The sequence below is a fragment of the Ornithodoros turicata genome, chromosome 1, assembly GCF_037126465.1.
Source record: "Ornithodoros turicata isolate Travis chromosome 1, ASM3712646v1, whole genome shotgun sequence".
In the NCBI taxonomy this organism is placed as follows: Eukaryota; Metazoa; Arthropoda; class Arachnida; order Ixodida; family Argasidae; genus Ornithodoros; species Ornithodoros turicata.
This window is the reverse complement of record NC_088201.1, coordinates 45,361,170-45,389,088: the sequence shown is the minus strand read 5'-3', so window position 1 is coordinate 45,389,088 and position 27,919 is coordinate 45,361,170. Positions and strand designations below refer to the sequence as shown.

Sequence of the window (27,919 nt, the reverse complement as noted above, 5' to 3'; positions counted from 1 at the left end):
TTCCCCACTGACACTTGGGTGCATTTTTAACTTGGCAGGTCATTTAGTGTTTAAGTACTCTAAAAATTTTACTTTATGCCAGAAATCAAAAGCAAAACATGATAAACAAGTGGATATGTTAGCCACAGGCACGCACACAAACCGGAATGACTGCTAGGCACAGTCGAAACAGCGATTCATCTGCACTAAGAGGAATTATTATTTATAGCTACAGCTACAATCACAATAACCAGCTTCGATTTTCATGTACATATACAGGATGTTCTTCATTTCTTGCACCCAGCTCTAGTAAAATGGTACATCATGTGCATCATTCTTGTTATGGACATCACCGCAAAATGCATGATACTACAGGTACCAATGGGATTTGGTTGGCAATCGTCTTGCCCGAGTCAGGATTTTTTTGTATCATCCATCACCAATTAATTAATTAGTAATTGAGAGTAATGATATCATTTTTAAATATCAATTTTGGTGATAGGAGAAAATAAGCAAGTCGTAGAGCACCTTCAGAAATCCCGGATTCAGTTGTTTGCAATTAAGTACCTTTTACACGTTTCTTTTTCTTCTTTTTTTTCGGGCTCCAAAAAAGTGTGCTAAATTTGCACACCACAACAATGCAGATCCAGGACTATATTGTGGCACAATACTAGCCCCGCGATGACTCCTCCATTTCGATTTCCCAGAGAGGCTATCAGCCAGCGGATCTCATTCATTCACAGCATGCTTGAGGGGCGCACCAAGGTGCTGGATCTGCGTTATTACCATCAGACTTTTTCAAATTATCAGAATTTTTCATTTCAAAAAGACAGATTCTCAAAAAAACTTAATCTGGGGTTTCTGAAGGCACTCTACGATTTGCCTATTCCTTCTGGGCTCTAAAATTGATCTTCATATATGCACATAATTAATCTCAATAAATAAACTAATTAGAGGCAATACAAAAATATCCCGTCTTACAAAGGATGATTCCTAATCAAATCCTGTTGGTTTCAGCCTCCGTTCAAGTTGTGTGAAACACCATGTTACGTGAACAATCAAGCCTGTTTATAGAGACACCGATGGAAATACCAAATCTGGTTGTTACATAAAAACTTTTGTCAAATCACCCATCAAAATCATGTCTACACCACGATGGTCGTGGTCTACACAAGTAAAATGGTACAGCTCCAGTCAACCTTAATAATAACAGTGGAAAAAAATCAGTCTCATTTCCCAGCGCGATAACAGCCCCCCTCACTGGGGGAATGTTAAGTTAACAAAATCCATTCGCTAGACTAACAGAATAATTCTGTTCAATTAAAATTTCCTCAAGGCCGCAAGGGTTGCTGTAATCACGCTTGGGAACGAGACCACATTTTTTCTAGTGTTATTATTAAGGTTGACAGGGGCCGTACAAGTAGAATGCCACCGAACATGCATGTTTATAGAAAAAAAATCAGTGGCGATTTAGCGGTAAGTGTGGGAGAAATGCGTTAGCATTAAGCATCTTTTCCAGTCTAAACCCGACTTCCGGGTATCCACTTTCAGTCCAACTCGACTTCCGATCTAATCTGACTTCCGGTTGTCCACCTCCGGTCTATACTTGAATTCCGGTTCAACACTTTCAATTACTATATGTCACTCCATTTAATTACCCATTAATTAGCCTCAATTACCCTTTAATTATCGAAGGTTACCTGAGGTAATCTTGAACTCCATTTAATTCCCTTTACACACATACATACAGCTTTTTCCATTTGGATACTCCTAATGCTAACGCATTAAAACAAGAACGTTCTAGCTGACAAAAGGGCTAAGGCATGCGAACTGGACATGGCAACAGGTGGGGACCTGAGACAGGGAGGGAAGAAGGACAAACATTACACACATTTTAGCTGGCCCTAGTTTTAAACACACATATTTAAGTCAAGTTCATTCAACAACCAGATAAACCAACACCATGTGAGGCCACAAACCTTTTGAGATCAATGAATATATCCATTGTGCACTGTTCCACCACTGTGCCATATTCAGAGTTGCCCTCACTGTTGGAACTGTATTGCTCAATAACATGTGCTTCATCAACAAATACTCTCCCCACTGCAGTCACTGCGGTGCTGTAGAAGATCTAGACCACATTCTTCTCCATTGCCCACACTACCAACCTTTCCGAACCGTACTCTCCGAATCCCTTAAAGGGAGACTCCGGGACAATCCGAAACTGTTATAATGGCTGTGTAAATAAGTTCGATACATTCTTCTGAAATGAGAAATAGTACAGTTGGTTTGGCAATTGGGGACTCGTTAGTTGCCAAAAGAGCTGGTAAGCTCAAAACGAAACCGAAACTTCTGAAGGTTCCCTCTACTACCTCCTGTATCATGCGTGACGTCACCGGTAGTCTCGTGTGGGCCACCGGCTGTTTTTCGGGCACGCGTTTTGGAACTTCTTCGTGTCGCGTGGATGACCGGTCGTCTGCTTCCTCGATTTCGTTCTAAGATATTCGCCATCGGTAACAGCAAAACCTACAGAAAGCCATACACGAGGAATACCGGTGAGGTGAAGCACAGTGTTGCTGGACTGCTTTTCCGTGGAGGAGCGCCTAATCACTTGAAGGAAAATATTCATTTTCTAATCATCTGGGCCACTTGGGGATGTGAAATTGTATTCACTGATATATCATACGGTACGGATTGATGTTGCACTGTTATCCCAACATGTTTTTGGTGTGGAGTCTCCGTTTAACGAGCTGGACTCTCACCCCCTCCCTCTCACAAAATTGCTTGGTCCTTGGCCACATCCAGCCCACCAACGCTCTGCCCTCACAGCTCTCTTCAACTTTCTGGATACCATAGGACTTTGATCCTTATTTTGAAGGGGCTCATTATTTCATTCCTCGCATCACCACCAACAATGGGGTAGAGTATCGCCCCTGGAGATGAAACTCCCCATTCATCATCTTGTAATAAAGTTGTTGTTGTTGTACTTCATTGACACCAGTTTGCATGGCAATGTGCAACTCTCCATCAACAAACAGTTGAGAAGAGACCATACTTCGTAATACCATTTTCCACAGGAGTGCCTGAATAAAATTTGTCAAGCAGGCACAGTTTCATTTTGAGGCTTAAGCCTTTGTTTCCTTTTTTCTTTTTTTGCAAAATGATTAAGGCCCTCAGTTTTCCGTGATTCCTCGGAATCGCGTGGAATCCGGAATTCATCATCGCGGAACCCTTCGTTTGGCAAAGAATTTAGCAGAATTCTTGGTTTTGCACGGAAGTTTGGAGAAATCTGATTGGGTCGAAAGACACGATTGGCTCAATGTGGACGGTTACGATGACGTGGAGGGTCTCAGGAGCAGTATTGCACGCTCATGCAAAGGTCGTCAGATAAACGCACGCGTACTGCGCACGCTCTCAACTGCTCCAACGTACGTGATGGTACATGACGCTGGAGAACTGACAGAATTTACGTTGACAACAGTGCTGCGTGCGTGACCCGATCAAAGTACTTTCGTTTCGTACGGGCAGCCCGTGTATCTTGTGCCTCATGTTCCCAACACATATTGCCACGCTTCTTGTTTGATAACGATGGTAACACGTGGCAAACATCAAGGTCAATCAGCACTTTGTGAATTTTCGTGAGCAATCAGTCTCAAGCAGATTGATGAGCAAGAGATCCTTCAAAACAGTGAGAGCTGGCAGTTCTTCAAAAGCATGAGGGTCTTGGACCCACTACAGATCAGGTCTCTGTCACATGAACTCACCAAATTCAAGAACATTCCAGCCATAGAAACAGAAGGTTCAAACCTCCTGGCAGAATGGCTACATTATCTGCAGACAGCCAAGGACCTGAAGTCTGCGGACCGTGACTTGGCTCCATCAATGTTTAAGCAGATCAGCCCACCTCCTCAAGCCTTCGACATAATTGGGTTTTGGAATGAAATGAGGGTGCTAGCTCCGAATTCAGCGTCTATTGTGATCAAGTATTTGTCAATTCCTATAAACTCTGTAGATGCTGAAAGGTCTTTCAGCTGCCATAAAATGATTCTAGGTGACAGACGAGGAGAGGTCTTTTTGTCAGAGGAGAACACAAAATATCGTGGAATGCTGAGCCACAACAGTGCTTGGGATCTGTAATTTGATCAAATATTTTTGTTCCCACATTATCCAAGAAAGTAAAGTGTTTCCCGCTTCAAGCAGCCGTTGACTCCTTGCCGCGGAAAATCGCGGAATTTACGAGTGGGTGCAGCGGAATTTTGAATGTGCCACAGCAGAAAGCCAGGGGCCTTAAAAATGATTTCTGAAGTCACAGATGCCATTGCTGCACGTAACCACAGCAACTCAGAAAATGCAATTGATGACTGAGATCAGTGAACTTGAGGATCAGAAAGCGGAGTGGAGAGGAAGCAAACTGCACCACTTCTCTTTTGAAGTCGTGCACTTTGCAACAAACATGGCTAATCCCGATGGAAAGCAAGGTTCTGAGGCTGAAACACAGAGACTGACGAACAGAATGCAAGCCTACTAACATGAACAATTGAAATATGGCAGTCGTAGAAAATGCCAGACAGCAGGGGAATTCGAACCACACACCTCTCAATTGCCGGTTGCGCGTCGGACCGCAGATGCAAGCATAGTGTAATTGGTTAGCACACTTGACCGGAAATCAAGGGGTGCGCGGTTCGATTCCCGCCGCTGTCTGGCTTTTTCGATGACTGCCATAGTTCAAGGGTTACCTAATCCCCTTTGTTATGCGTGAGTAAATGCATGACGCTCCCACTCCAACGAATTGGAAGGTGTCATAAGGTGATCAAAGTAAAGGAGAAATATTCAGCAGCGTGAGTACCATAGTGTCCTTAGTGTTAATATACAGTGGACTCTCATTAGTTCAAACTCCAGGGGACCAGTGATATCTGTTTGAGTTATCGGAAGTTTGAATTATCAGACATGCACCTAAATGTATGCCACAAGAGAATATTATGTCGTGGAGGCATACTGTTGTGGTCTTGTAGGCTGAAGGATAGTGACACTGCTTATGGATACTGCTGGTCACCTTTAATACTAAACCGCACTGTTCCTCACACCACATAATCGGACTATCACTGTGCGTGAAGATTTTTTAACCTAAACCGTTAAGCTACTTTTGACTTCCCTTGCAAGACTGACCCACTTACTGGAAGATTTGAACTGTCTGTATAGTCACTGTAGCCACAGAAGGGGTGCCTTTTCAGCATCTTAAAGTTTCCTTTTTATTAGTTTAGTGCCAACACAACGTCGCTTAGTGAAAGCAACATCGTGTTGGCTGTTTTTTTGCTGGCAGGAATGTTGTAAAAGGGAGTAAAGAGTTTGAATTAAGCAAAGGTGCAGTTTGAATTAAGCAACTTTTCAATACACTGCAAACATAGCCAGGCCAAACAAAAATTTCAAATTTCTTTCAATTAATAGGAAGTTTGAATTGTCGGGGTTTGAATTAATGAGAGTCCACTGTAGTATATGGGCATAGAGACAACAATGAAAGACATAGAAACAGAAAGGAGTGTATAGTACTCACAGGATATGCTGCTTGAAAACGAATGGCCACGATCTCTTGTGAAAGGTACTGGAGGCTCATCATTTGGTGCTTGTGCACTGCATGGTGCACTGTTCTGCATATGCTGATATTCTTGCTCTCTTAGGGCCAGCACTGCCATTTTAAAAAGCTCCCAATCACCAAAGCTCATATTTAGAACACTACGTAGCTCCGTGATGTTGCATGTGAGCAACACCTGTCCATGTATGTTATGTTGCGCCAAAGTTTTCTGGTATGCAGGCACTTGAGCCTTGTCAATGCCCTCCAGGCCTGCTAGTAGGCGTTGCACACCGTCCACAGAGAGGGTGTGAAGCTGGTCAGTGAAGGGTTCCTGGGGGTGACAAGGTTCAGAATGAGCGTGACAATACTAGAACAACACTATCATTGCACTTGGGCATGGAAGGATTCTGGCTGTTGCACTGGCAGAAGGCAAGCACTTGTTTTCTTTTTACTCCGTGCTTCATTTGAAGGTTAATTTTTATCACAAGTCAGGTTACTTAGGCATACATTTAAACTGTGTGAGCTCGTTGTTGTCGGCTGTGTTCAGAAGTTAAGGTAGTTCTCATTTGTATTTGTTGCTCAGCTTTTGTTTGACTTCTCATAGCAATTTTATCCTGTTTTGTTTTGCAGACTTCTACAATCTACCTAGTACTTACAGTTAGTACCCAGTTAGCATGCTATCAATTATGCACCAATTTTCTGTCAACAAGTGCCTCAGGGTAGCACGATATCCATGCATCAGCAGAACTTTCAGAGCAACGTTTCACTGCCAGCACACTAGCTGTCACATAATAACACAGTGGGACAGTCACCCTGACTCCAAAAGAGTGTTGCATCTATAGAAAACCATTATGCGACAGAGATCTCTCCCCAAAGTGGGGAATTGTGACCTTATGAAATGAAAACCTCTATTTTATTGTATTCACTGTCTATTCTAAACTTCACATTACAACTAGGCTAAACATCATAAATGTTGCTACTGTTGGAAAGAAATCGGATATCACAGAGGCCTGTCCAGTCTCCAAACACAATGATGTGGTTGGCATTTTGCATAAGGGTGATTCCATGCCAAACGTCCCGAGGGCGTTGCTCAACCCTCTCATATCTTCATGAACAAAAATTGTGTGAACTCTCTATTACGTATATAACATCATCCAGAAATTTATGTATGAAACCATATTTTATGTAGGATTTTTTTTAAGCTTCCACGAAAGTCAGAAGCGTTCTGTAAACTGTGAAATCTGTGCAAAGAACAATTTCATACAACCTAGGCACGCAAATTCACTTGCACACGTTTTGGAAGCCACGGTACCTCGCAACGACGTTTTGCACCAGTACAAAAACTGCTAGTTCGGGTCGAGCCACATGCTTTTCCTCGTCCAAACGGAACCGCAAACGCCATCGTAGAATGCAGCAAACAGCAAATGACTTGAGGTCGAAAGAATGATGTGAAGAGGGAATCCCCTCCTGTACTTCTCGCGCACATCTGATCCCCGGCAGTCATGCGCGGATAAAGGCACTGCGTTCTCACTTTAATGCTCACAGAGGCTAAGGCTCTCGAAAATGCCACCGTAATTTGTTTGCAGTGAAAAGGTGGAGTCTTGCTTTTCAATTTTCACCAGCCGCAGGGAGAATTCTGATTGCTATATGCGAGCAAACGCTTTTGCGGTGATCGTTATACTGATGTCTTGCACATCTACTTCAATGGGTGAGCTGATGGGCACCAGCAATTTGATCATAATATCAGAGTTGTTATACAGTCGAACCCGCATATACGAAATACACTATCCAACTCGAACGTGATCACAAAATAGTTTGATATATCCATAATTTGATGTATCAGATGTGCTACATTAGCGGCGACCGAAGCACCTGCGCTTAACACTAATCCCAACTGCAGTCATGACAGATGTAGAAAGTAGCGAAAACACTTTATTTTACAGCAAAAAAATCAGTGACCTTAGCTTGCATCTTGTTGCGGGCCAAGAAGTTGAGCACACGCATCTCGATCTTGTCAAGAATATCCACGTTTGTAAGGCTAGAGCTTTCCATATCTACACAGCCGCGACGAATCAGTTGAAACGCTGAGATGAGTGCAGTGGCTGTCAGCAATGGCTGTGGTTCTTCATCATCGTCGGTGCTATCCGCTTCACCGGCACCTGCTATGTCCGCAACAATGCCCGCGTGACACTTCGCCGTCTCACTCTCACGTGCACTCCTGCTTCTGCGCTCTACTCCAACACCACAACGTGCCAAGCACAAGCAACATCACATCAGTGTGTGCAGCGCCCCTGGTGCCTCCTCGTCAGTGTTTTCGCCCTTTCCGCCCACATGCTCTGCCCTCTTTCGTTCTTTCCTCCTCTTCGAGGGTGCGAGGGCGCGCCGGTGCAAGTGCCCAGAAGACGTGGCCTTTTCAGGATCTCGACGTTCGATATATCGGGTAACCGCGGTACTGAAGTTCGATAAAGCCATACACCCGTGCTTCGAGGGGATTTTTTTATTGTTCGATATACGCAATAATTCAAAATATGCGAGTTCGAAATATGCGGGTTCGACTGTATTGAAGATCGGGCTCGACTGTAACTTATACATCTTACATGAGTCGTAAGATGAGTTTGCAATTCCTGGGTTATTCTGTCCTAGGTTACGGTCTTAATGTGTTTTTTAATTGCTCTGCTGAGTGGATGGACAGGATCAATTGCATTTTAAAATTAGCTCTAAGGAATATATCATACAGTCAGACAGTGGGCGCGTTAAGTAGCGGCTCCAGAGTGCAGGGAGTGCGCTCCTTTTTACTAAACGGTGTCACTCTTTTTCCAGAGCTCTTGATGAACTCTCACGCTCTTCTGAAGTGCTGCTCTGACTCCGTGACGTATGGAGGAAGGGGATGCCTCAAGAACAATGATACAGCTTGGAAACCTCACTGGAGCACGTATTGCGCTCATGGCTCTGGTGGCTCTCAAAGACCATTTAGTATAGGCACCCGAGTATGAGAGCCAAAGTACACCGAGCGTCTTGGGTAGAGTCGCTACTTAACGCACTCAGTGACTCCTGGTTTTGATGTACTGTATTCACCTTTTTAGAGCTTCCAACATGCCACTGTTTCATAACCTTTTTGATCAACATAACTACACGTAGTTGTATAAATTCAAGATTGTACTTAGCTATTCCTAGCAGCCGAGGCATCCAGAAATGTGCATGTTACTACACATTTGTACGAATTATGGGAAAGGACAGCATGATTATTATGTTCCTCTTGTGTTTAATTCCCCAACATCTGATTCTCTGACCCTCACTTCGTTACGCAGTGTTAAAGCCATAATACAATCCATTGTCGTTGAGTGAGCCTTGATTCGCCTTGTTGGTTACTTTCCAGATAAAACAGCATACGTGCATCCTTGATGTGCTTGTTACCTAGTTTTTCTGTGTCTGTGGGGGGCCTTTATGATATATACAGTCGACACGCGTTAAAGGGGCACTAAAATGCAAAAACAACTTGTTCTCAAATGAAAGTTCGTGTTTCAATTAGTATAATGCAAGCAAAATTTGTTTAAACAGCGCTACCGTTTAGAAGAAAAGCGCAATGGAAACAGAGCGGTCTTTGGCGGCAATGAGTGGGATCACCAGGAGCAAAGATTGGCGGCATCCAATGAGACAACAGGACAAGCGCGCACATCCCCTATCGTGGCCGTGTGGATTTGGAACGGGTCCGATCGTAGTGTTCCGTATATGCGCAGCATGATGTGCACTGCTGCATTTTTCAATACCGATTCACTGAATTGTAGCCCACAACAGTTCTCGCGAATGTTCCACTGACAACATTTATCTTCACGTCCAACAGACAGCGACGCCAGTCCGCTTCGCAACACGCACTATGTTTTTCACCGAGACTGCACGCGCAGCATGGACTAAAAACATTGATGCACGAGTTGAAAACACGTTCACTGCTTAGCGCCGAAGCAAGAAAGAGTCCGGTATAATTTCGATTGTAGCTCCGTAATGGAATCAAAGTTTCGAATTATGATAACAAGTACAAAATTAACATAGCGTGTAACGTAATTTGAAGTGAACTTGTTTTTTCATTTTAGTGCCACTTTAATATGACACCCATTAGTATGACATCCTCACTTTATGACGATTTTTCTGGGGCACCGTTTGTTCCCAATGGAGGCCCTGTGTAAAGGCCCCTCGTTATTATGACAACTCGATAATCCGACTATGACCAGCATTTCTGGAGACGAATTGGGGAGAACACGTGTATTCTTCCCCCGTTATTGTGACCGTCCACAATAGACCGAGTCATCCTCTTGACCCAAAAGTCCAGTGGCCACGGGAAAACGTACACGCGGTGAATGCTGAAGCCACGACCCCGCTTCTACTGAGTCATCCTCCTGACCCACAAGTCCAGTGGTCCAGGGGTGACGTACACTCTGAAAAAATGAACTTCACTGCATGGCACGCTCCTAGCTAACCATCATCTCGAATGATATCCTTATCTGCCTTGATTTGTTGAAAACGGGAGGCGTACGCCTTTTCTGTGACAATTATGAACAGCATTAGTATCACAAAAAAGGTGTACACCTCCCACTTTCAACAAATGAGGGCAGATTACGATATCATTCCAGATGATGACTGGCTAAGAGCGTGCTATGCGGTGAAGTGCATTTTTAAGAGTGTACGCACCGGTATGTATTCGCCATTGCCCATGCAATTGAGACAGTGGAAAAACTACATATTGACAGTTGATCTCAGCAGATGCTTTTAACGGATTTCTTTCATCCATAAATTGTACGAGGGGTGTTCAAGTCAAACCGGGACTTTCTGTCGCCTGAGTGTACAAATGGCTCGAGCTACTTCTTTTTCGTCATTTTCACACGCGACAGGCCTCCGTGTTCACCACGTGGTGGTCCAAAGTTTGTGCCAAACAGAAGACACGTGCTGGACAAGATGGCCGACAACGAGGTGAGCGTGCACATCGAACAGCGAATTGTCATGAAGTTTCTCGTGAATGAAGGCGGAAAGTCATCTGAAATTCACAGAAGACTTCAGGCTCAGTATGACCACGATACACTTAGCCGCAGCAAAGCGTTTGAGTGGTGCAAACGGTTCTGAGACGGCCGTACATCAGTGCAGGACGATCCCGGCCGGGGCAGCTCAGAGCCCAGTGTCAGAGTTCCTGAGAACATCCAACTTGTGGAGCGCCTGATCCTCAAGGACCGACGGATAACATGTCTCGAACTGGCTCGAAAGACGGACCTTTCTGTGGGAACGTTGAACATTATCATTCATGAACACCTCCAGTTTCGGAAAGTTAGTGCCCGTTGGGTCCCGAGGCAGCTCTCCGTGTTGACCGGCAGAGAAGACTGGAAATCTCCCAAGAGCTAAAGTACCATTTCGACACTGAAGGACAGCCATTCCTTGATCGGAGCATCACGTGCGATGAAACGTGGGTGCACCATTTCACTCTCGAGTCTAAACGCGCATCAAAAGAGTGGAAGCATCCGGGCTGCCAGCTCCCAAGAAGTTCCGAAGCACCCCGTCTGCGGGTAAGGTCATGGCTACGGTTTCTGGGACAAGGCTGGCGTTGTTCATGTTGATTTTCTGCCCAGTGGTACCACCATCAATAGTGCATATTACTGCCAGGTTCTCAGGGATGTGCATAAGGCGCTGAAGCAAAAGCGGCTGGGCCTCATCACCAAAGGAGTCCTCCTCCTACAGGACAATGCACGCCCGCATACCGCGCATCTCATGACACGCACCTTACAGGAACTTGGCTGGGAGTTGCTGTCACATCCCCCTTACACTCCAGACCTCTCCCCCAGCGATTTCCATCTCTTCGGGACACTGAAGGCGTTCCTTGGGGGCTGCCACTTCAGCTGCGACGACGAGGTCAAGAACGCGGTCCGATCATGGCTGCTACGCGCTGGTAAGGATTTCTACGCTGCTGGCATCCAAGCCCTCGTGAAACGCTGCGACAAGTGCATTAGTGCAGCTAAGTGCATTAGCGCAGCTGGAGATTACGTTGAAAAATAAAACTAATTTCTCGCCTGTAAGTTCATTTAACCTTTGCGAAAAATGAAAAGTCCCGGTTTGACTTGAACACCCCTCGTAAACAAAAAGTAAGGTTTTAAATAATAAATTGTATTGGTAAAACAAAATAAATTGAATTGAAGTACTGTGCCTGCAATATCTGCGTCTTACATAAATGAGACACAGCCAAACAGATTTCCTTTATGAAGGGCTTACTTGGAGCATCATCCATGTTGCTCGTTATGACAATTCGCTTTATGACCAAAATCAGTGGGAACGGCCATGGTCATATTAACGAGGGTTCACTGTATTGCAACATCTGTGTAAATAAATCGTTTTTGCTCGTTTGAGCTCGTGTGTGTTAATGTCCTGTTGTTGTTGTGGCCAAGCTCAAGCTTTCGTGGTCACTAATCATTGGTTACTTTCCGTTTTTAGTGCCCGGTTTGCATGTTCTTACAATTTCTATGTTAGATTGTGTAGAGCCAAGGACATAACTTCTTGGGGGTTATTTGGCTTTTTTTTTTTTACCTTTTATACTTGTTGTTCCTATAGATTTTTGGTTTTCATGTGCTTGGTTGCTATTTGTCTGCCGGGTGCAGCCCACAAGCTGTTCTTGGCATAGGTGTGCCAATGCTGTGTGTGTTTTTCTTCTTCTTTTTGTTGAGTTACTATGAATAAATAATCTGAATCTGAATTACAGCCCACCCCTGGTATAGATGCAGCATTACACATACATTCCAGACTTTGACTTTGGGAACCATGGCAGGCACAGGCATGGCTGACACAGTTCCTGGGGACCACCAGACAGGCTGGTAAGACTGCTGAAAGGCATCCATAACTGCTGGCGGAGGAACAGGTGTAGATGGTGCTGGAGGATACAGCACTTCTGGTTTTAGAGGTGTCCAAGGAGATGTAGGAAGGATAGCTGTCATTGGTGCTGGGGTAGGAGGTCCAAACGTGCCAGAACCAACCTTCTGTGCACTCTTCTCAGCTTCAAGTTGAGCTTGGTGCTTTTCTAGATGAGAAAGGCAAAGGAGACAAGACAATAACCTACAGGAAGCTTCGCAGAAGACCTAAGCTCGGCTGTCGAGGAACATCAAAACAACATTTTTTAAATCTTCAACATATATTACAAATGTAACTGAATTTAACTACCGGTTAATATAACAATGGACTAAGAAAAACTACTTATTAGCTCAGAAATAGTGCAACATGTGACAGTAGCACAGAACACAATGCAAACCTTGAATGGCTCTGCGGATGTAGGGATCCAAATTGATTGTGAATGGGACAAATATCTTGAGGTCGCTGATTAAAAGGGATGATGAGTGGAAGCTTAGGAATACTTCAAATTTTCGCACATCATGATCCACATCATAAAGTGCTTGAAGTTCCTTGGACATTGGGATTTTATTTTTGATTCTGCAATACAAAGTCCACCCTTTAAGAAATCAGTTCTTCGAATATATCACCCTGATCATGAGTGCACCAGAAAGGGGTAAGGCTTTGCCTGGTCACCCTAAAATTTGTGTGGTCCCCCCTTCAAATCACTACATATGAGAGGTTATAGGTCAGAAAACATTTGTGTGTCCCAAAGCAAAAGAAGAAAAGCAAACATGAACAACAAATCAGAAATAAGTCAGAAGGTTTGGTTCAGGATACCCTAACAATCCTGTGGTGTACACCGTTGGTTTCCAAAGCACTTGCTCTCCGCAGCCTTCCCCTCCTCTGATGCAAAAGGTTGGTACTACACTTTATCCTGATACCTAAGGCCACTACTCTTCTGTGATTTGGTAGAACTGTCAATTTCCTACTGAAGGTTGCAGATAAAAGTCTATGCCAAAAAAGAAATGAAATCGTTAAGCACCCTCCTGGACTTCTGTTAGGTACACCATTTCTGAGATTGTGGCTTAATGTCGCTCTATCAATGCATCCCCAGGGCATGCTTTCTGTGACGCGACCTTTAGGTACAAAAAGGTGTGTAAAACAGTGTGAGCCATTTCACGTTGATGTCACCTGCTGGCAATATAGGAGACAGACCTTGGGCTGCAAAACAGATAAAAAATGGGGTGGGGTCTAGAAAACAAGGGTGACCACTAGCAATAAGTTTTATTTTTATTCTGTGTTAGCACCGCGAAGCAACTGTGGCTATGAGCGGCGTACAGATGTGGACAGATGGAGAGAGGACAGCAGGAAGGAGTGGGAGACAAGAGGTGTTAGTATGTGTCCTGGGCCGGCTTCAGAGGTAACTGTGCCAACATTCATCTGGAAAGTTTTCCGAAAATGCAGGGAAATCCTTAGGCAGCACAGCCGGTGGTAGAATTTGAACACACCACTTTCCAGTCTTCAGCACGATCTTGGCTACCACCAACAAGCGGGACACCTTAACCCATTCGGCCATACAGCTGGTCAACACCATTCAACATTCAAGGTTAGAAGATGGCACAAGAATATCAATACAGCATCCTTTGTACCTAATACCTCTCTGGTCTCTATTCCTCCATGAATTTACAAGATAAATTTTAATTATGTCTCATAAACACCACAGTATCCAACAGTTTTAGTGTATGCTGAAGAGCATATCAAAATTCTGTTCGTTACTTCATGCACCGCATAATTCACAATTTGCCAGCACAGAAAAGTAGTGGCCTTATTGGTCTCCTTCATAATGTAATCTTCACAATGAATAGGCATCAGCCTAGTTTACTTCTCAAAAATAGACTTCAATGAAGCTGTATCTTCGATGTCATTCTCATGGGTTTCATAGTGCAATATGATCCAGGAAGTGTGGAAAGGCCATTGCTCTGTGATGTTTACCCACGATGCCAGATGGTACCAGTTGAAGTCAATGTTAAACGCCTTTAGAAGGCGACCTTAAGAAAGAGAAAAATAGAGTGTAGGCAGAATTAAGTTCACAACATGAATGCATGAACCAACATGCATGTACAAAGTACGGACCTGTAACATAAACAATATTCATAAGACGGCGCATGGAACGTGGATTGATGTCACTGAAGTAGTCATCAGTGAGAAGCACTTTGGTCAGGTCCTGAGCTCCTGTGACCCCTCGATGAAGGTTGCTCATACTAGAAGCCACGCTGTCGCTCGCTTTTAGCTTTTGGTTGCCCTTTCGCTGTTGAGGTTTTCGAAACGATTCTGGTATGGACATGCTTGAACTTGAAACACGTCGGTTTCCTGGCTGTGGTAGAACAACCATCATCATTTTACCAGGGGAAGCATAACGTTATCTGAAACCTATTCATGTAGCCACATATTACAAAATTTAGTTGATGTTTAAACAAGACTATGCTAAATGGTCATCTCATACCAAATATTAACATTATTATTTGCAACACAGGATATTACACACTCTTCAACTTGTAAATGCACACTACGTAACTGCCTTGTGTACTGTAAGTGAGAAAAGTTTGTCAAAATAATGTAAACAAAAATTTTATTCAAGTAGAGTTTTTAATTTTTATCGAAGAAGCTATAAATTTATTTTACATGCAGCTCCCTCTACTCCTTCTTATTCAGAGGCAAATGCTTAAATAGCCAACAATGACATTGAACAACTGCTCTGAGCACACACCGCATGAGTTCAGTATATGTACATCTCATTATTCTGAAAATTTCCATGCATAGCAAATCGTGCATTCTGCACCAGTTATGTACGCGTGACCCGGAGTGCGCACATTTAGGTAGTCTGGCCTAAATCAAACACCAAACAAAACATGCACAAATACACATTCAAAAAGTATGCACACCGGAAGTCGGTCTTGAGGTGGTATAAAGGCCTGTGTCTTCTCAACTTCCTTCTCTTCGCACCAGTGTGAGCCACTACGCTTCAGGCCAACGGCTGCCTGTTGGGCAGCACGTACTTTGCGCAGGCCACTATTCTGAAGGTAGAAAGGCAAGTGCACTATATTGCGCAGATAATCATACCCACGCACTGTTGTATTGTGGAAGGCACGGTGCAAGTTGGCTTCTATTGCCTGAAAGAGGATAATACTCTTGCAGCAATAGGTTGTGCTAGGCAATTTACAGCCTTACTTTGATGATGATATGGGGATCAAGTGCCAAAATTGTCACAAATGGTTGGCCAGGGTCAGAGAACAGTACATAAACAGCATCTAGAACTTTGAGGACTTTATCCTGCTCACAACTGTCAAGGCCGTCTACAATTAGCACAAGGCGTGTCTGTTTGCGAACAAAGGCATCCAGACAGTGGACCTGCCAAGATATCATCATAACAGAAATAATTGTTGCCACATTGTTAAGAATGAGGGGAAATTAAAGCCCAGATTGGGGTAAGGTGCACTTTCAAGATACTTACCATGCCACTAATAAGCTCGACTTCTCCCTTAAGTGCTTCCAAATAGCCACCAGGAGAGGCTTCCACGTGCATCAGTGTACCACGAATCCGTCGGTGATTTGACATGAACAGGGCCAGAGCCACCTCCATAGTTATTCAATCAACTTATAAGTGATATGTTGAAAGCACATTGACACATTTTTCTTACTTTAACCCAGGTGTAAACGTTGGTCAGTAGTGCAACACCAACCACGCTTGTTAAGGTGATGAGCACTGGCTGCAGTGGGTTTTCCTTCCCTGACTTTGGGCTTTCTAATGCGTTTGTGAGCGTTGCCAATGAAATGGCCGCAAGCAGGCAGACGAGGGTTACCAGGAAAACCACAAAGCAAGGCAAACAGCACATGCGTCGCCATGTCCAGCTGGACGACCCCACTGCAACAACAAGTCACAATACTGTATTATGTTGTGAATAAACGAAATGCAGTATCAAAAAGTATGTGCAATGTTGGAAACGACAGACGACTGCCCTGGTTGCATGTAACTCCAAGAAGACAGTGTTCCGTGGCCATTGCATCTGGAGATCGAGGAGGACCCTGCTGATTTTGTGCATGAACTACAGCAGAGATCAGTCACTTCGACGTGAGAGATGATCAAAACCAAAGCTGTCACCTCCCTTGTGCCATGGGTTTCAACAGATTTGGACTGAAGGGTTGCGAGTGAGGCAATTTATGGAAAGGGATTCCAGCAATGGACTTCTATAAGTGATGATGAAAAAATGTCATCAGAGTCAGACCCTGATGGACATGCTTAGTGCCTATTGCCTTTTTGCGATACTGTCGTCGTGCAATAAATCATTCTATGTTGCGAGCACTGTACCAGTAGATATTTTTGTCTTAGTTTTATGTCGAGAAAATAAAGGTCGACTTCAACACAAGATCCATAGGAGCGACCTATATATAATCCGGTTTAGTGCCATCAGTTTGCACGTGCTGCCTCTGATATGCAAAGACACTGTGCTTACCTAGACCCAGATTTTCTAATCTGGGGATAAAAATCGGGATTTTGACCAGGAGCCGTAAAATCGGGTAAAATCAGGCTATATGGGTAAATATCAGGTGGTGAAGCAAATTTTCAGGTGGAAAACATTAAGGTGATCACGAGATGGCGAGTGGCTGTGCTGAATGCATAGTACTTGGCATTCTCCACTGCCTGTATTATTGGTGGCTGAATTTGCACTTTAGTAAGTTTATCTACTGGGATTTTTGGGTTACACCTTAAGTGACGACAATGCAAATCGGGGGGGGTCAAAATGGTTTTTACAGCGTTTAACCCAAAAACACAAGACGCTATGCTTACCTGGCTTCGGTTGGAAAGCCCTGTAGAACCGAGTTGTAAAGAAACCAAATTCATCCTCCAGAGCAGTATGAAGTGCCATGATCACAAAGGCAATCGAGGCGTCACCAGCACCAGAGCTACTCACCTAACGTGGAAGGAAGGAACCATCTGAATGTGAGTTCATGGGGCATCCCTTTCGGGCTAGGTTCAGAAAAGGGGCACAGTTATGTTACCTTATTTTGGTGTGTGAAAACAAAGCGCACAGTACAACCAAAATCTTTTGCTATGGATGGCGGATGACAGAAGGCGACCTGGAGTAATGTCTTGAGATTTCCCAGCATACCCTCCAGGTGGACGCAGAACTTGTATGCCCAGTTCCAGTCATGGTGCACGCTCCCGTAGCGAATAACATCTGCAGAGCACCAGTACCCTCTTTTTCCTTTTCTTTTAGGTTTAGGACTAGACTAGACTAGATCTGACATGGAGTAGTTGACGTACTATATAAGTGGTTAATTTCACGGTCTTATAATAATTTGCGAATTCGGATGGAGTCACATTTGGCGAATATTTCGCGGGACTTAAATTTTGCGGTATGTTGATCCTGCACCATGAAGTTCCTGGGGGTGCTATTACTTCACGGGACCTTAATTTTACAGAAAAACAACACTCACAAAATTTTGGGAAAATGAATCAATGCAAAAATTTCTTCTTGCACAGTATATTTTAAGCTTAGAATATTGATTAGAAGTATGCATTGTTGAACAAGGGGATCAGTAAACTTTAAAAAGAACCAGAAATAATACTAACACTTTTCTTCTATCACACTGCACAGCTGCACAAAGTAGCCTCAAAAAACAGCTGAATGGGGCCTACTTGAAATACTATGTTCAAACGCCATTTTCTGTTCTCGTATACCAATCTCATGTTTACAGACATTCCCACGTCTAATGGGGCATCTCTGCATCATCACTATGGTCATACAAGGAATCATATGCATGCCACAAATGCCCTGCACGAAGTATGTTCTTGCCTTCATTGCAGTGAAGAACCTCACGTGCATCTCACCACACAGTGTACATTAGTCTTGTGGGCAAAAGAAAGTGGAAAGAGGACAAAAACTGCCACAAGATGAACCAACCAAACAAAGCAGAATACAATCGCCGGCCGGTTTTTCGGACATGCTCGATTATTCGGACGCGTTCGCGTAACGGCCACAGGACCCATAGAGTTAATGTATAACAACGTCCAAAATTTCAGATGCCGTACAGCTCTGTCGCTCGATATTTCGGACACGGTTTGCCCAGCCCACGAGCGTCCCGAGCGGTCGCCAGCTCACCGCGTGCGCATGATGCAATGCGAAGGTCAAGGAAACCAAATATAAAAACTGAGGCAAGAAAATAGGCAGTGACTGTTCATTTCTCAATACTCTGAGTGAAGGAGTCCTGTCGTGGCGCTTCGCGAAGCCGAGCACGTGCTGTTCACCAGCGAAGTAAAGCGAGCTTCACCTAAAGCACGCAGGCGTTAGGTGAAGCCGACCTGCGGAATGGTGACGCCTAATGTTGCCCGAAGTTGTCCTGATGTGTTCCCTCCACGTGTTCGGGTTATCGACGACTTGCTGTCTCCCAGCGCATCCGCCAAATTCGGAACTAATGAAGGCGACTGCGGCGCTTTCGCCCGTATACAATATCGCTTCAGGAAGTAGCAGCTGTAGAATGTAGATGTAGATGGAAGTAGAAGCCGATGTTATTAGAGATGGGAGACTGCCTGTTAAGAAAGCATCGACAACTTTTTCCGGCCTGCTAGTACTTAATAAAGTTGTCCTTTGAAGCGAAATTCGTTTTTTCGGACTGCTAGACTCAGACTTTTGCGCAATCCCCGCTGAGTCCAAAAAATTGGACGGCGACTGTATTGCTCTAGCATATATTAAGCCTGCATCATTTGCTTAATGCCCATGCACTTTTCTCTGCATGCCATAGAAATACAGATAAATAATAAATAGTGTATTGAAGCAGCTGTGTACATTTACTGAACGATTAATGTGTTGCCCAAAATGCAAAATAATGCAAATTTTATTAGTACAACTAATACTAAGAGTGAGATCAAGCAGATAAGGTAAGTTTCACCATCAAAATATCTCAAGGAACCCTGTGTCATTTAATTTGTCTGTGTCTTAGTATTTATTTTTGCATAAACAAAATACAGAAATTATTTTGTTTATGTGATCTACAGGACTTGACTCCCCTCTTCGTATATGCTTCTATTTATTTTCGCAGAAGAAATGTTGCTTTTATCTCTAGAATCAGGATAAGACATTAACATTATTGAAGACTACAGTGAATTGCAGTTTCTTTTGCAATTCAAGGTGAGTTCACAAATAAATAGTGGAGACATTAGATAATGTTCCTGCTGCCCAGTTTTATACAGGGTGGTTCACCTAACGTGTCACAAAAATACATTTAAAAATCTACTTGTCCAAAAACTACGGGATCAGCTGTGTTTACCTTTGGTGAACTTTTGACATGACATACGTGCACTCTAATTTAATTTTCTGAGTTGAACTCCAATTTCCAAAGCCAATGTCACATGTTTTTGTCGGAAACAGAAAGTGCATGTTGGATTTACGTCATTCCATGACAAAATATATTCCCTTCTACAATGCTGATAGCTGGAAAAAAATTGTGAAAATTGTTGTTCAGAGACGTGCAAATTGTTGGCCGCATTCAATTCTCCGTCAAATTAATGCATGCAGCAGTGGAAGAAAGAAGAAAACAGTGACTGTGGCATTTGAATCTTGCTTACGTTAGCAGCAGAAGCATGGAAAAGGAAACTGAAGAAGCAGGAGTGTGAGAATGTGTAGAGCATGTTGGTTGGGACTGAACATGGTGGTCACTGTTTTCTTTCACTGGTTCTTGTGTTAATTTGAGAACTGTGTGCAGCCAGCAATGTGTGCATCTCAAAACAACAGCTTTGCAATTTTTTTTCAGCTACGTATTACCCTTGTAGTAGGAAATATATGTTGTGATGGAATGGGGTAAATCCTACATGCACTTTCTGTTTCCAGAAAGAAAAAAAAAAAAAAAAAAAACTTTGAATTGGTTTGCCAAATGTTGGAGTTCAGCTCAGTATACTCTCCTGACACAAAATTTATCAAAGTGCATGTATGTGAAAGTTCACCAAAGATAAACACCGTCGATTCCATAATTTTCAGACAAGCGGATTTTGTAATGCATACTGTATAAGTGGTTAAATTCGCGGGCTCAATAATTCGTGAATTAGTGAGGAGCCAGTATCATGCAATTATTCGCGGAACCTTAAATTTGCGGTATCGTGGTGTGTCGACCCTGCATCAGGCGTCTTAGGGGCCCTCCACCTTGAACTTCCAGGAAGAAGTTAACAAAAGGTATCACATCTGGGTAGTAACCCATTGCATTCCTTTTGAGCCCTTCTGACTGAGAGGGCTGCAATTAGGGGGTCCTTACTCGGCTGGGGTCGTTGCCGAATTGCCATGTCTCCAGTCATTTTTGTTACCGCATCGAGCAGCTACGATTGGCACTCGATGTTCGATAGTGATGCGTCAACTTTTACAAAGGCTGATCCGCATGGCAGCGTGCTTAAACCCATACACAGTTGCTGGATGAACCAGGCTTGCACGGAACTGGAATCACGGGACGCCAACATCCACACGGGATTCGTGAAGGCTGGACTACTGTCTCCACTTGCAGCAGGGAAGAACTGGACATTTTGTGAGGCAAGAAACTGCGTACATAAGTTGGCTCAGCCCCCTGGTTCAAATTTTGTACATATTTTGTTCGCATATTTTTCTGCGATATATTTCGCGGAACTTTAAATTCGCGAAGAAATGAGCACTCGCGAATTTTGCAAAAATTAGTTCCTCGCAAAAATTACTACTTAACAGGGTATATTTCTGTGACATGTTAGGTGAAACACCCTGTATACTACCATGGTGTCAAAATGATTTGGTGCAGTCTGAAGTGTTCATGATATTAACAGCTGATGGTCAAAACTGAAGGACAATTTGATTACTGGTATCAACTTACAGAGAGTACAATAGGTGAACATGAAGGCTCCAACACCGAGAGGGAGCCCAACCAACCAGTTTGTTGACACCATGAAGAAAATGTACCCCAACATACAGGAGCAGAACGTCACAAGACAAAAGAGCACCCACGAAAAGGAAAATGTTTGCTCAATCCACTGCACAGCAAAGCTGCGCATGTCCTCTGAAACATAAAAAAAAATGTTTTTGGTTACAGATACCACATCAAAATTCACCTTTGTAAACTTTTAGCTTGGCATAGAGTGCATGATGGCAGAAAATGTTTTATTTTGTTGTTGTTGTCACTTGATATAGATCTAACGACTTACCTTCCAGCTTACCCAGGAGAAATGATTTTCCACTTCCCCATCGTGCATACAGCCCCACTGAGATGGGCATGGAGAGAGACGGCTCACTCAGGATGTCTGCCAAGGCACTACTGTACAAGTCATAGCCCAACATGTTCTCACTGTCTTCATTTGTGTTCAAACGCCCTGTGCAAGATACATACAGTGGGCTCAACCGAGCTTATTAACTAAAGCAAACAAAGTGACATTACGAGCGATATTCCTTTATGCTGCCCTTTCAGTACGCATAATGGTGTAATCAAACAAGATCCTAAATCACAACTCAAAAGCATGGCTCCTAAACCAGCTTCACAGCCCAAACCATGAGAAACTTGCAAGGTGACCATGCCGTTGTTTGCCTGAAGACAGCCCTCCAAAATATCTCGTGCATCCCCGGTTACATATTCGAATACCTTCTGCATCAATCTGTAACCACAATATGACTGCGGCATAAAAATACAGATTTCTGCAGAATATGGTAGTCTAAACCAAGTGGATATGCAGCTGTCACCATATCAGCACCACCATAGTTACAGCCGAATAACACCAGAAATGAGCCAACGCACCCATCTTGAACATTGGATGGTTGCATAAGAATTACAATTCGGCAGCTGTACCGTGTAGCTATTGTTCAAACAAAATCAGTTTTCAAAACTTCTGGTAGAGTGTACACCAGCAAGCGAAAATGCTACTTTCATTGCATGTAGCATCACCAGTAGAACTACATCAAGACCTAAACTTTCAGATTTTCGCAAAAAATTGTATCGCCCACCAGGTACACATTAGCAGCATTAGTATTAACAATGTACCAGTCCTGCCATCACTTGATAGAGGTAAGTGTGCAAGGACTTCAATTGAAATAGCACTTAGATGTACAAGTGGAATCAACCTTCCGTACCGGAACAAAAACCTCAAAGTGTTTCTGTGAAGGGAATTGCCTCAGGACGAGAGCCACCGATATTTCGAACAGAGACTGTTCTTCTTCTGGGCACCGTTGGGCATGTGTACTTCGCGACATGGAGGGGGTATGTTCAACACGCCGGGAAAAATTGGAACCCAACAACTGAGGTACTTCAGTTTTATGTTTTACGAAACGCCTATAGAGGAAACTGCTTCAAAAACTCGCTGTTTCTCTCCCATTTTGGGGCTCCACAGGTCGTATCCCCTCTTAAAGCAAGTGCTCCATCAAGAACACACAACACTTTTTTTAAGCTAGAGTTTGTGTGGTGAAGTGTGTGTTGTGAAGGAAAGTGGCTACAAAGGGTGTAGATGTGTGAAAAATGTAAAGACCTGTCTTTCTCATAGGCACTTTAGGGATGTCGTTGCATCAATAGATGACAGACAGTCTATGTGCTGCAGAAATGAACATGCAAACATCAAACACGGTCCACAAAAATTGGGCATACTTACTGGCCCCAAAAATTTGTGCCAAGATGCTCTTCTGGTGACTGGTGTCTATATTGTATGGTGTTTCATTGCTCTTGTTGGGGCGGTATAGCAGCCGGCTGTTCTTGGGATTGCGTAGCAGGATTTCAACAATTCCTTTGCTTCGAGCACGCATTGCAATGTGCAAAGCAGTGTCCCCTCTCTGCAGAGGTATAAGATTATCACATGAATTCCCAGCACCTTGAAATTATTAAACCAGTGCAGATAATAGATGCGCACTTTACCTACTGACCAACCGCAATCCTGTAATTTGTGCTGAGAAACTTGTTTGTAAACAGAATGTCACCAGTAGCGAATGAAAATCAACCATGACAAATTTTCATAACCTCAGACTTATCATGACACGAGTTACACTATCTTGCTGTTAAGTCCACAGCCCCAGTACAGTAAAATCCCAATTACACATATATCGTCTTGGATTATATGATTTTCTACACTACACAATTTTCTTCTTTTTGTATCCCACCTGTCTCCAGATAAAGAAAACACAATTTTCCTCATATGTCATAACCCACCAACGTACAAAGAAAGCTATGTTTGCAAAGACACTATTTTCCTTAAGCAAGATCAAGAAATGACCCGACAATCGGCCTTTAGCTTCTTTCTGCTAGCCGCCATGCCCTGAGACACTGCTCACATGCATCTACATTGCATTTTGGATTCAAGCAGAATCCATGCACTGTGTTGTTGACTGCAGTTGGCATTTGCTTGCACTGGTGGACAAGCCACTACTACCACGACTATCCACCCTACTGATATGCCATGTGTTAGGAAAGTGAATGCTTTGGTCTTTCTCCGAAACACTAGAATTGCTGTTGGATCCCATTATGCTGTCCCTATTATGCATGCAAAGCATTGTTTTCCCAGACATTGTGTGTGTCATCTGGAGGCAAAATACATAAGAGAAGGGAGGTACTAACAGGAGGGTAATTCGATTTTAAATCGACCAAGGTCCGCCGATGACATTTTTTGATTTCACTGAAAAAAATATATGTTGTAAAGGACCTTAAGTGAAGACGAAAGCAGGTTCCCGTAGCTTCCTATGATCAACCAGTCCACAGATGAAGAGGGGGTAAGGTGGCTCCGTCTTCGCGACGTAATTTTTTCTCACAACTTTGCAGCCTTACTGATGCCACTTCATTCGCATCACAGGCCTCATAGCTAACACTTGTAAAGTATGGGCACTCTAGTATGCCTGTACGGAGTGAAAACGGTTTCACTTTAAAGGGACGCTGAAGAAAAAATGCCAAAGTCAGCAGATATGACAAAAAATTCACGTTTTCTAGCGCTCATTGCTCCTCGACGGCAAGTCACATATTCATAAATGAAGTATGCTTTTAATGTTCAATCTTTCCTCTATTGTTCAATATACAGAAAACCATTCAAACGTGTTTTGTTGCCAAAGGAGATGTCAGTAAAGTTAGGTGAGAGCAGAAAATTGCCGATGTTTGGTATGGCATACCTCAGCCCCTGCAAAACTTATTCCAATAATCTTGCGGTTACTGAAAGGCCAACGCATCCCCTAAATACAGCTACAAAAATATGTTGCACTATTTTAGTAGGGTGAACGCAGCAAATTTTTCTCTGTGCCCAGATCTCGCCGTTGCGACCTTCACTCAGACTCCACTTTCGAGTGGCACACCATCGCGCGTTTCCCATTTCACAGGGCCTTCGATCTCCCGCCGATGACACTTAGTTGTGGACATGTCCACGTCGGCATTCTTATTTACGTGCAACCCTTTTATATGCCGTTCCGAAAACAACAGATGGCGTCTGCCTATTATGCCGCAGCAACTGAGAGCGGAATACTGACTCGCGATATGTAGCCGAGTATAACAACAACTTTTGCAGCAGTTTTGTTAATACTGCACAGGGTGTGTGCTTAAAACAAATTATGTACTGGGATGTGCTACCAAGTGGCTCATTGCTGGAGGTGCCATCTTTATTACAGCTTCAAAAATGAGTAACAAAAAACTGTCCAGCTACATTGCATAGGTAGCATATGCATCCCCTGAGCCCCTGCATTATTTGGTCACTTAGACAGGATTTGGTCAATAAAGAGGAAGGTTGTGCCACTCCAGAAAAGGCAAACCCTTGTCGTGACAACGCGTCATTCATTCTTTTTTATTAATATATGTCACAAATAGATGTCACGATAATTTCCATTGCAGAAAGGCATGATACCTATGCAATGTGTTACTTCTTTTTGCGGCTGGAATAAAGACAGCACCTCCAGCAGTCATCCACTCGCAGCTCTTCCCAAATTTAAATTTAATTAAAAAATTCGCACCTTGTGCGGCATTGACAACACTGTTTCAAGAGTTGTTGCTATACTCAGCTACATAACGTCAGTTAGTACTCCACTCTCAGTCACTGTGGTATAACAGACAGACGCCATCAGTTGGTCTCGCAACGGCATATAAAAGGGTTGCACGTAAATAAGAATGCAGACGTGGACGTGTCCACAACTAAGTGTCATCGGCGGGAATCAATGCAACATCAGAGAGACCGAAGGCCCTGTGAAATGGGAAACGCACGATGCCGACCACACGAAAGTGTGGTCGGAGTGAAGGCCGCAACGGCAAGAGCTGGGCACAGAGAAAAATTCGCTGCGTTCACCCTACTAAAATAGTGCAACATATTTTTGCAGCTGGACATTGGCCTTTCAGTAACCGCAAAATTATTGGAATAAGTATTGCAGGGGCTGAGGTATGCCATACCAAACATCGGCAATTTTCTGCTCTCACCTAACTTCACTGACATCTCTTTCAGCAACGAAATGGGTTAGAATGGTTTTCTATATATTGAACAATAGAGGAAAGATTGCACGTTCAAAGCATCCTTCAGTTATGGATATGTGACTTGTCGTCGAGGAGCTATGAGCGCTAGAAAACGTGCAATTTTTGCCATATCTGCTGACTTTGGTATTTTTTCTTCAGCGTCCCTTTAAAGTGACACAGTTTTCACTCCGTACAGGTGTACTAGAGTGCCCAGACTTTATGTGTGCTAGCTATAAGGGCTGTGACGCGAATGAAGTGGCATCAGTAAGACTGCAAAGTCATGAGAAAAGAATTACATCGTGAAGACGGCGCCACCTCACCCCCTCTCCATCTGTGGACTGGTTGATCGTAGGAAGCCCCGGGAACCTGCTTTCGTCTTCACTTAAGGTCATTTACAACATATGTATATTTTTTTCACCGAAATAAAAAAATGTCATCGGCGGACCTTGGTCGATTTAAAACGGAATTACCCAGGACTGAATTACTATAGTCGTGTTCAACATAAGGAAAAGAAATCTAGTTCATCAGCTCTCAAAATATTACTGTGCCGCAGATAGGATGACTGGACACAGAGAGGTCACGCTTCCTCCTGCACTAGATAATGTAATCCGTCATACTCACTCTGCTTCCGTATTGCCTGTTAAGACAGCCCGCATGACACTACGCTGTGGCAGAAAGTGCGCTTCCCCTGCTGGTGGCACTGCTGTCATTCTCCTGGCGCGCTATTGCGTCTCCTTCTCTCCAACGGCGTATGTAGCTGACAGACTAGATTTCCTTTCTTAAGTTGAACATGACTACAGTCGCCGTCCAATTTTTTGGACTCTGCGGGGATCGCGCAAATGTCCGAATAATCGAGCAGTTCGAAAAAACAAATTTTGCTTCAAAAGTCAACTTTATTAAGTATAGTAGGCCAGAAAAAGTTCTCGATGCTTTCTTAACGAGCTGCCTTCCATCTCTGCCTAATGACCTCGGCTCCTACTTCCATCTAGATCTACAGTCCACAGCTGCTACTTCCCCAAGCGATATTGTATATGGGTGAAAGTGCCGCTATCGCCTTCATTAGTTCCGAGTTTGACGGATGCGCTGTGAGACGGCAAGTCGTCGATATCCCGAACATGCGGAGGGAACATATCAGGACAACTTCTGGCAACATTAGGAGTCACCATTCCGCAAGTCGGCTTCACCTAACACCTGCGTGCTTTAGGTGAAGCTTTCTTTACTTCGCGGGTGGACAGCACGTGCTCGGCTTAGTGAGGCAGCACGATAGGACTCCTTCACCAGAGTATTGGAAAATGAACAGTCACTGCCTATTTTCTTGCCTCAATTTTTATATTTGGTTTCCTTGACCTTTGCATTGCATCATGCGCACATGGTGAGCTGGCAACCGCTCAGAACACTCGCGGGCTCGGCAAAACAGTGTCCGAAATATCGAGTGACGGAGCTGTATGGCATCTGAAATTTTGGACATTGTTATACATTAACTCTATCGGGCCCCTGGCTGTTCTGCGAACATGTCCGAATAATCGAGCATGTCCAAAAAATCGGTCGGCGACTGTATAGATGCAGTTCCCTTTCTAGTGGTGATGAAACAGAGGGCGCCACCCTAATTTCCTTATAATTTTTTTACGATAGATCGCCGCTTCCATGTGAGCCATCACAGCGACTACAGCTTTCACCGAACAGGTTCATCTTGGTTTCACTATAGCATGTCACATGCATTGAAATAACTGATAGAAGTAACTAAGAGCAAGCACCAAAGAGGGAAAACGTAAAGGCAAGATCGCTGTTCTCTCATAGCATACCATTTGATAAAAGACAAACCTTATCAGCTGCTGAGACTTTTGCTTTTTTGTCAACCAATGCCTGAACAATTTCTGTGATGCGGTTGCGAGTTGCCTTCATAAGAGCTGTGTCACCATCCTGAAATTGAAAAGAACCAGATCACGGACAAGGCTTATCAGGGTATCTACCAAATAATACTTTCCAAATTCCCTGACTTTTCCAGGCTTTCCCTGACTGAACATGGTGGATTCCCTGACCATAGCCAAGGTTTCTGTCTAT

The 27,919-nt window shown here is 43.7% G+C and overlaps 1 protein-coding gene across 3 annotated transcripts in view; it reads right to left on the bottom strand.

Moving 5' to 3' along the window:
* The window catches only part of LOC135378148 (kinase D-interacting substrate of 220 kDa B-like), a 116,791-nt gene that overhangs the window by 10,794 nt on the left and 78,078 nt on the right, over positions 1–27,919 (bottom strand). For 2 of the 3 annotated variants that reach the window (XM_064611057.1, XM_064611059.1), the window contains exons 10-24: positions 27,680–27,778; positions 23,043–23,220; positions 21,615–21,779; positions 21,287–21,469; positions 17,462–17,640; positions 17,250–17,373; positions 16,102–16,325; positions 15,915–16,037; positions 15,632–15,811; positions 15,346–15,573; positions 14,537–14,777; positions 14,286–14,451; positions 12,822–13,000; positions 12,313–12,593; positions 5,531–5,879 (exon numbers count right to left, since the gene is read on the bottom strand). In XM_064611057.1, the coding sequence (XP_064467127.1) occupies positions 5,531–5,879; positions 12,313–12,593; positions 12,822–13,000; positions 14,286–14,451; positions 14,537–14,777; positions 15,346–15,573; positions 15,632–15,811; positions 15,915–16,037; positions 16,102–16,325; positions 17,250–17,373; positions 17,462–17,640; positions 21,287–21,469; positions 21,615–21,779; positions 23,043–23,220; positions 27,680–27,778 (2,899 nt within the window). The remainder of the gene's footprint in view (positions 1–5,530; positions 5,880–12,312; positions 12,594–12,821; positions 13,001–14,285; positions 14,452–14,536; positions 14,778–15,345; positions 15,574–15,631; positions 15,812–15,914; positions 16,038–16,101; positions 16,326–17,249; positions 17,374–17,461; positions 17,641–21,286; positions 21,470–21,614; positions 21,780–23,042; positions 23,221–27,679; positions 27,779–27,919) is intronic. The other variant, XM_064611058.1, reaches the window with a different exon arrangement.